The following is a 10,045-nucleotide window of genomic DNA, read 5'->3' as shown; positions in this document are numbered from 1 at the left end:
CAAAAGAAAAACCCCTTTACTGTTGGAAGATTAGAGAATGGGAAGCTGAAAAAGGAAACATCTTGAGTCAGACAAGTTCATCAAAGCTCTTCAGCAGAAACCAAAGACACTGTATAACTCTGGATACAGCAGGGGGGCTTGGCAAAGCATCCTAGCAACTTATTGCTGATTGGTGGAGGATACAGCTGCTTTGTGAGGTCACTACAGCTATGTGTTCATCTAGGTGAAAACACCATTTCCCAGTAAGAAGAGCATGGAAGATTAAGACGGGGCAACATCTCAAGTCTGGCCGGGTCACCTAAGCTGCTGTGCTGAAAGAACACCTACGCCTTTTTTAATACGTTTCCACTTCCGACCAACAAAGATGGCTCACGAAATTGATTGGATCAACAGTAAGGCTCAAGTGTGCAACATTAACTCCTATAAATCCAAACAAATGAAAGAGGACGCCGAACATAAAATGATCTGCTTCGTTAACGTCGCCAACCTGAACATGAAAAATGAGAACTTGGGCCCCAACGCTACCAATAACAATGTCAACGACCCCGCTGGCGAACTCGACTTACGAAATCTGGAGGAGAAGGAGGTCATTGTAATCAAGGACAACGAACCAAGGAAAAACCTGACTGCCGACGGAGCGGTCTGCCTTTTCAAGCCAGGTTCCTTGGAAGATTTCAACATTGTCAACTGGCTCAACAACGATCTCCAGAAATATGCCTTCGGATTTAAACATGGACTGACTCCTTTCAGGAATGCTCAGAAACTGAAGTTGTTTGATAAGGGTTCTCAGAACAACAACAACACTGGTTCTGGGGGTTCAGTGGTTGAACAAGGAAATTCAGAGGATCTTGCTTACTACGCCAATAAGCTCTGTTCCTTAGTAGTTGAGATGACACGTAAAGAGATCAAGGATAGATGGGAGAATACTAGAAAGTACCTATGCCAAAACCTGAATTCAAGGAAACCTAGTGCAGGAGAAAGCAAGCCGCCTGCTGAAGACGAAGGCAAGGAGCAAGAAGCGCAGTATTCAGACCGAACAAGAAGGCCAGAACAACAAGAGGGCACTTCGGTCAATAAAGGCTTGATGTTATATGCAAACCAAGTGGCTTCGGACATGATGCTCTCGTTCCTGAAGACCATGAGTGTCCAGAAGGGAAGACACCCTCCGGCAGCGTGCATTGTTTTAAAAGAGGTCCTTGTGAACCACGCCAAGGAAATCGTCTCGGACTTGATAGACTCCTCCATGAAGAATTTGCACAACATCACGGGGGCCCTCATGAAAGACTCGGATTTTATTTGCGGGATGAAGAAGAACCTCTTCAGCGTCGGGAGCCAAAAGTCCACCGAGGTTTTGGAAGCTATCGTGAGACGCTTGTTCAAGCTCCTCGCTGGAGACGACAAATCCCGGGCGCAAAGTTTAGCTTTCACCACATATAAATTAGCACAAGGCATGCAGGGCAACCAAAGAACTCAAGGCATGCAGTTTGCCTCCCTGAAGAGTGAGTGCCACGGCCAGGGGAGGGAAAGGATGGGTCAAGCCGGGAGACCTCCTGCGTCAGGAAGCCGGGGAGTAGACAGGCAATCCGCGGATGTGTATGGGAAAGAGATCCTTTTAACAGCCTTAATGCAGATACAGCAGCACTTGTTGGAGAAAACCAAAAAAGCCAGACTCCGGGAAAACCATGGCACCACCTCCTATCCTCACCATGACGCCACCTTTGACAGATGTAATGAGAAAAGCCTGAAGCGCCCCTCCAAGTCTTACGACGGCAGAATGGACTGCGATGGCCTCCGAGACAGAGGCAATGTTCTACTGTCTGTGATCCAGAAGATCCTCCAAGAGATTGGCTTCAATCAAGACGACCTCTGCATGGACAGGAACAGATACTAGATCACGGAAGACACCAACAGGTGAAGAATCTCCTCTTCTGAACCGGCCCAATGGAGTAGTAGATCTGTATGGCAATAGGCGGGCAGATGGACAAGAACATTTATTGATCAAACTGTGGGATGCAAAACGGTCCCTGTATTGATAGCTAATGGCATTTGCTCTTGGTTTTAGCTAATTAGATGACATCATCACAGCCCCATTGCAAGCTGCGGTGGAGTGAATTCAGATTGGGTGATTCAGTGGTAGCTGGGCAAGATCATCAAATAAAAACTAAAAGAAGAGGAAAGAGAGTTTGTGGTTCATTGCTTCTTTGGTGCTCAAGCCGTAGCCCCGTAACAATGGATCCTAGATCATTATATCAACATATAGTCCTTGACCACGATTGAGCCCGATTTATTTAATTAAATTTAATTAAATTAAGTTTATTTATTTAAATTTATTTCTTTAAATGTATTTATTTAATTAAATCTATTTATTTAATTAAATTTAAATAAATATATTTAATTAAATAAATAAATTTAAATGAATACATTTAATTAAATAAATATAAGTAATTAATTAAATTTATTTTGTTAGTTACATTTATTTTAATAAATTTATAGGCCGCCCTTCTCGAAGTGGATGCGGGCGGCTTAATTCCTATTGTTAAAGAAAGATAGTGGTTAAGTGAAATTTTACCCCGTTTAATTTTTATTTTTATTTTCTTCGTTGCAGTTGTTAAGGGAATCACTGCACTTCTTAAGTCAGTAACACAGCCATTAAGCAAATCTGACTTTCCCATTGGCTTTGTTTATCGGAAGGTCACAAAAGGTGATCACATGACCCCGGGGGACACTGTGAATATGAACCGGTTGCCAAGCATCTGACTTTTGATCACATGACCAGCAGGATGCAGTCATAATGTCAAAAACAGTCAGTCATTTTTTTTCAGGGCCATTGTAAATTTGAACAGTCACTAAATGAAAAGTTGTAAATCAAGGGCTATCAAGGGCGTAAAACAAGGGTAGGTTCCTACCGGTGTGGTCTGGTGCAGCTGCACCAATAGCGGCCCGCAGGTGACGTCATAATGACATCACCATCCCAGTGAGATTGGTGTCAGTCTGATTTCCCCCAATTTTTTTTGATTTTTTTTTTCTTCTGAGCATGTGCAGAAGCTGCATTTTCAGCATTGTGTATACGTCGCCATTTTGTTTTGGGCAGCTTTTTTTAAAAAATAAATTTTTATTTCCTTCTGAGCATGTGTAAAAGCCAAGTTCCGGCACTGTGTATGTAGCCGCCACCTGTTTTTTGGCTTTTTTTTTTGCCACACGGTGCAGGAGGAAGCAAACTGGCTCCCACTTTGATTTCTACTTAATGAAAGATACAGCGGTGAACAAGTAGATGTATTTGCATGAAGAAGGTTTCGAGTTCAATCAGCCTCATCAGCATCAACAGGATGGAGGTGGTGACAAAAGGTGCCGTTGCAATATTAGTCTAGATCAGTGTTTCCTTGGCAACTTGAAGCTATCTGGACTTCAACTCCCAAAATTCCCCAGCCAGCATTTGCTGGCTGGGGAATTCTGGGAGTTGAAGTCCAAATAGCTTCAAGTTGCCAAGGTTGGGAAACACTGGTCTTGATGAAGAAACAGTTTAAGCTGCTTTTTAAAAAGGGACAATATTTTTAGCACAAAAAAAGAAGACGGTATTCTTATGCCTTTACTACTTCGGAAGATAAATATTTTCGTAGGCGTGGGCTATTTTCTTTCCAGGGTGTGTTTGCCCATGAAAGTGTGAATGGATTGCCCAAGAGTGACGTGTGCTTCATACATAATCATAAACCACAACAAAATAAAGCGAAGAACAACGGGTTTACAAATGCCACTTAGAAGCATTGACTTATGCTTAGAATCTTAGCCTGAGTAGCAGATGTAAGGAGTGAGTAAGGCATACCAGAGGAAGCCATACCTGCAGTGATGGGATGCTGCCCTCAAGGGGGGGGGGCAGTGGTGGGGTAGTACGTTTATGCACTATTTATTGAATACTTAATAGTTTTTTTAATTGTTCTTCCTTCTCTAGTACCTTAGTATGATCTATAATTACTTTTAAAATAGGAAATAATTAAATAGTATGTTTTTACCCATAAATGCTTTAATCATTTTAGTCCTTATTGAGAACTGAACTTTTATAACAATTAAAGAAAATTGAGCTTTTTGTGGCTATTCAAATAATAATCAACTGAAAAAGAATCCAAGCACCTATTTGAAAACTTATCTTGGTTGGTAAGCTACTCCCTCCCAGTCACATGATCTTTAAGCCACCCCTGGTCACATGAGCGTCAAGCCACTCCTACCCAGTCACATGATCATTAAGCCACACCAACACAATAAGCCACATCCAAAGTGTGGTAGTAAAAATTATTGCAGCCCTTTACTGCATACATGCACTAAGATGTAACCGCACACGTTTGATATGCTGCCTGAAGAGAAGATGGCCACTGAGATGGTAGTGACAGAAGACAATTCCTGTGACATGAAAAGCTATGTCTAAGAACACGACTGTTGTCCCTAGGGGCGCTAGGGGTGTCTTATCCCCACAGTATTTGTCACCAGATAGTGTCATACTGTATATGTGCCAAATTTGGTTGAAATTGCTTGAGGCATTCCAGAGGGGAAGAGCCTTCCCTGTGGCGACCCCGGCCCTCTGGAACCAACTCCCCCCAGAGATTAGAATTGCCCCCATCCTCCTTGCCTTTCGTAAGTTACTTAAAACCCACCTTTGCCGCCAGGCATGGGGGAATTAAGATTCCTTTTTCCCCTAGGCCTTTACAATTGTATACATGGTATGTTTGTATGTATGTTTGGTTTTTTTTTATATTAAGGGGTTTTTAATTCGCTTTTAGTATTGGATTATTATTGTACACTGTTTACGATTGCTGTTAGCCGCCCCGAGTTTTCAGAGAGGGGCGGCATATAAATCCAATAAATAATAATAATAATAATAATAATAATAATAATAATAATAATAATAATAATAATTCCAGAGTAATAGATAGATAGATAGATAGATAGATAGATAGATAGATGGATGGATGGATGGATGGATGGATGGATGGATGGATGGATGGATGGATGGATGGATGGATGGAAGGATGGAAGGATGGAAGGATGAATAGATAGATAGATAGATAGATAGATACGATAGATGGATGGATGGAAGGAAGGAAGGATGGATGGATGGATGGATAGATAGATAGGAAGAAGAAAGAAGAAAGTTTTACTGCTGTGTTGGAGAGAAGAACCAGTTTGTCTCATGGTTAAGACACACCAGGTTGGAAAGGAAGAATGACCAAGAGATATTCCCACGGACTTCCAGCTTTCTTGCTCCATGATACCTTTGGGATCCAAATAGGTGACCTTGGTTCAGCAGGCAGGTCAGGGCAAAGATGCAGCCTCCTCCCCTGGCCCGCTGCCTGTATCTGTATGAGTCAGGAGGGAGGGGCCAAGAGAGGGGATGGAACAGCAGCCCTGCAGCAACAGAAGCTCTCAAAGGCTCCCCAATGCTAAGTGGGGGGTGGGAGCTGGCACTTTTCTTGTCCCCGGGAAATGTGGTAACTAAGAAAGAAAGAAAAAAAACACTTTCGAAAGTATTCATCTAGAACAGGGCCCTGCGGCTAGAGATTCCAGCCGAGTGAGCTGGACTTGGAGACATGAGTGATGCGCCAGAAAAGTCAAACAAAAGGCTCAGGCATGTACATACACACACCGATACACAAAGACGTACGCAGGCAGGAGCAGACAGAAACAGGCACAACACTTCTGCAAGGCAAAACATAGAAACATAGAAGTCTGACGGCAGAAAAAGACCTCATGGTCCATCTAGTCTGCCCTTATACTATTTCCTGTATTTTATCTTAGGATGGATATATGTTTATCCCATGCATGTTGAAATTCAGTTACTGTGGATTTATCAACCACGTCTGCTGGAAGTTTGTTTCAAGCATCTACTCCTCTTTCAGTAAAATCATATTTTCTCACTTTGCTTCTGATCTTTCCCCCAACTAACCTCAGATTGTGCCCCCTTGTTCTTGTATTCAATTTCCTACTAAAAACACTTCCCTCCTGAACCTTATTTAACCATTTAACATATTTAAATGTTTCGATCATGTCCCCTGATAAGTTTTATGCTTAAGACCTTCCACCATTTTTGTAGCCCGTCTTTGGACCTGTTCAATTTTATCAATATCTTTTTGTAGGTGAGTTCTCCAGAACTGAACACAGTATTCCAAATGTGGTCTCACCAGCGCTCTATACAGCGGGATCACAATCTCCCTCTTCCTGCTTGCTATGTACTGCTAGTGGAGACTTTCTTCAATGGTGATGTCATCAGCTAATCTCTCCAACCCAGGAGTACCACATTCCCCCAACCAACCACCTCCCGTGGGATCATTTCACTCTTTCAGAATTCAAGAACTCTGGCGAAAGAGTCCTGCCTCGCTTAATGGGCCCATAATATTAACCTCCATTATCATCACACGGTTCTGTGCTTCCATATCCACCTTCATAGAACAGAACAAAACGGACCTCCTGTGATTCAAGAATCCAAAGGTTGGACTTTTTTTCTAGATTTCACAGATGAGGGCAGAAAGTAAAAAGTCAGAACGCAAAGAATGGACAAATGTATCCTTGTGTTGGGGTGTCAACTTGTTAACAAGAAAAAATTACTAGCTGGGGAAAGAAGAGAGGGGGATTGAGACTATCAGTCCATTCTTCGTATGACCTATCTTCTGATTCCATGGTATGACCATATCTACTTATAGTATCTTCTGGACATCTAATAAGAACAAGTGACATTTTTTTAAAATTGGGTGAAGAAACCTGGGGAAGATAGTCTGAACTCCCCATTTGTTTCAAATCTGCACACGAAGAACGGTGAGATTTAGAAACTTAGACTGTAGCTTTTGTTTTAGATGTGTTGAGATATTTTTTTAAAAAGATGTTGGCCAAGGGGAGCAAAAGAAAGGCAAATTCCACACTTTCGATAAAAAGACAGCTATAGATTTTACACTTGCATCTCTTCTGGGTTTCTAAAATAATACATAAATTTATGTGACACCCACCCTAACTCTCAAATAAAACTGTCAGAACACAGGCAGGTAGGGTTCCTGCAGTGAATTGGGGTCCTACAGTGCCTGGGTAAGCTGTCAGTCAGTGATTTTTGACAGTTTGTATTGAGACATACAAACCATCATCTCTCTGATCACCATCAGCCTGCCCAGTTATTTTATTTTCCCCAATATTCTTCTAGATACATTATAGAATGTAAAACAGTTTAAAGTGCTCCAGAATCAAAGCAAGACTCAGGGCAAGACTCAGGGCAAGCTTTATATTCTTTTATGGAGAATAATCTGCCCTAATGTTTCCCCAAGGGTCCAGTGCCCAAATCAAAATTCACATTGGCTTCTATTTGAAGCCACTTCTGTCACTTGGTTGTTCATACAGGTAATGGACAACAGAGCCTAAGAAATGTTGCACACCTGAAGCTGTCCTTGGACATAATCAGATTGTGGGAAGACAGCAAAGGAGAAGTTAAGACTGTTTCATTCACAGATTAGGCTGAGAAATAAGAAATGTTATAAGGGGGGGTGGGGGGTGAGATTGCCAGGAGGCATTTGGGCCACAGTAAGAGTCAAGTGAGGGGGGGGGAGACGTTTTGGCAGATGGCAATGACAGATGCAGGAAGAACTAACTGACAATCTAAGACTTTAAATCATGGGCTAGGGATGAGATGGGCCAACTTTGTGAGAAGGGGGATTGTCAGGATGTTATAGTGATGTGCTAAACTGCAAGTGGGAACAGGTTAGAGAGGCCCCAGGAGAGTAGTTTGTCTTGGAAAGCAATCTTAGAAAGAGTGACTGAATACCAGAAGTGGAAATATGTCAGAAAACTAAATGCATTTAGGGAGCAGGCCATTGGATAGGCACTGCAAGGAGGGGAGGGGGTGCCCTAATGGAGAAACAGCTTCCAGGGATCATCTCAAGAGCAGCCAAGTAGATAAAATCCAGAACAGGGTGAAATGCTTTGGGAGGATTTCCAGCTCAAATATGTTTGTTGCAAGGCACCATTGTGCCAGAAGTAAAAAGAAGGTGTAGCACACAGGTTGCGATGGGCACGCTGGCTCGACACCAGGACCTACCATAATGGTCCCACGAGGGAGTCCAGAAAAGCCCAACCTTGGAAGTGAGCTGCATGCATCTGTTTGTCTAAAAACCTGGTTCTGCCAACTGGTTTGGAGCCCCAATGAGGGCATCCCATTTTTGAGGTGACCCGTAAATTAGTAGAAGATCCCACCTCCACCCCAACTACATATTGGTTCTTTTGGTTTGTTTTAATATTATTTTTACTCTTTCCACTTTTAATGCCCTGTGTTTTAAATTTTTACTTGTGTAATTCTTTTATTTTATTATTTATGGTATTGGAATTCAATTCAATTCAATTCAATTTATTGGATTTATATGCCGCCCCTCTCCGAAAACTGGAAGCCACCCAGAGTCGCTTAATACAGGGTTCCCCAAACCCCGGGCCATGGCCTGCTTGGAAATGGACTGTACAAGTGTGGGGCATGAGTGGCGTGATGCATGAACTCCATTTGTGGGAGTAGTAGGTGTGTGCGTCTTCCACTCATATAAGTGAAGCTTTGCGCTCAGCGGTTCAAATCTCATCACTGGCTCAAGGTTGACTCAGCCTTCCATCCTTCCGAGGTGGGTAAAACGAGGACCTGGATGGTGGGAGCAATATGCTGGCTCTGTTAAAAAGTGCAATTGCTAACATGTTGTAAGCCGCCCTGTGTCTAAGAAGAAGGGCGGCATTAAAAAATCGAATAAATACATAAATAAATATGTGACTACCTCTCACTCAGAACCACCCCCTCTATCCTTCCCACTGGGTTACTAACCCCGAAAGGCTGTGGAATCGCTGGCTTAATACTTAAATGAGCAGCATACAAATTTAATAAAGTAAAATAAAATATGTACATGTCCAGACAGAACATGAGTGCAACCCTTCTCAGATTTGTTCACAAACTCCCAGGTCTTTGTGTTTCAAAGAACCCCAATGTAAGCAAAGCAGATTAAAGCCAGTCCCTTTCACTTCCTTCGAGCAAAATCTAAACAGAGGACACAATCTATTTCTAAACAACTTTGAATTGACCCAGGCTGACAGCTCTCAAACCAACACTTTCCGTGATGATTCCTAGAATTGTCTTTTCAAGACTTCAGTACCAATCAGGGCTACACATCCTTTGGGCATTATTTAATGGTGTTCTGTCGGGCTCTCTGGTAGACTCCTCCCAAAAATTCACAGGTACAAATTTCAGACACACACACGTTTGAAAATTCAAAACAATGTTCTTTATAATGAAAATTCACTTAACCTAAGCCCTCTTTTGGTATAGCAAAGAGCACTCGTCTCCAAACAAACTGGTAATTTGTACAAGTCCCTTATCAGTTCTGTGATACTTAGCTTGCAGCTGTGAGGCAATTCAGAGTCCTTCTTCTTTCACAAAGTGAAACACACTTTGCTCTGGTTGAGTTTCAAAGTGGGGAAAAATCAGCACACAAAAGGTCAAAGTCAGTAAAGCAGGCAGCAAACATAATGATCAGATAATCCTCCACAATGGCCAAACCCACAGGCTGCTAATTATAGCAGCCTCACTAATTACCACAGCCCCACCCAACCACAGGTGGCCTCATTTTCTTTGATAATATTCTCTCAGTTGTTGCTGCCTATGCATCGCTCTCTGCATGCGTGGCTGTATCATTAACTCTTGTTCCAAATCCAAGGAGGAGCTAGATAATTGATCTCCTTCTGAGCTGTCTGCCACACTCTCCTCCTCCCTGTCACTCATGTCTTCTTGGTCAGAGGAGCCTTCATCAGCAGATTCCGGGGGGGGGGCAAAACAGGCCTGCCGCATGTGCATGCCACATCCACAGTCCTTGGGGCAGGAGCTGGGCCAGAGCTAACCACAACAAATGGCATTTAATCTATTGTTGTTAAAGGGAAGATTTTATTTTAATGCACTAGCTCAGGGGTAGGCAATGTTGGCTCTTCTATGACATGTGGATTTCAACTCCCAGAATTCCTGAGCTAGCATGATTGGCTCATGAATTCTGGGAGTTGA

General features: G+C 42.6%; 1 protein-coding gene across 1 annotated transcript; it reads left to right on the top strand.

Moving 5' to 3' along the window:
• The first annotated feature begins 364 nt into the window (after window positions 1-364).
• LOC139167782 (A-kinase anchor protein 4-like) lies at window positions 365-1,891 on the top strand. The gene has a single exon (XM_070752725.1). The coding sequence runs from the start codon at window positions 365-367 to the stop codon at window positions 1,889-1,891; it is 1,527 nt and encodes a 508-aa protein (XP_070608826.1).
• The last annotated feature ends 8,154 nt before the right edge of the window (window positions 1,892-10,045 follow it).

Source organism: Erythrolamprus reginae, chromosome 1 (assembly GCF_031021105.1).
Source record: "Erythrolamprus reginae isolate rEryReg1 chromosome 1, rEryReg1.hap1, whole genome shotgun sequence".
NCBI classification, from domain to species: Eukaryota; Metazoa; Chordata; class Lepidosauria; order Squamata; family Dipsadidae; genus Erythrolamprus; species Erythrolamprus reginae.
Note: the sequence above shows the minus strand (reverse complement) of the source record. Positions and strands in the feature narration are given on the sequence as shown.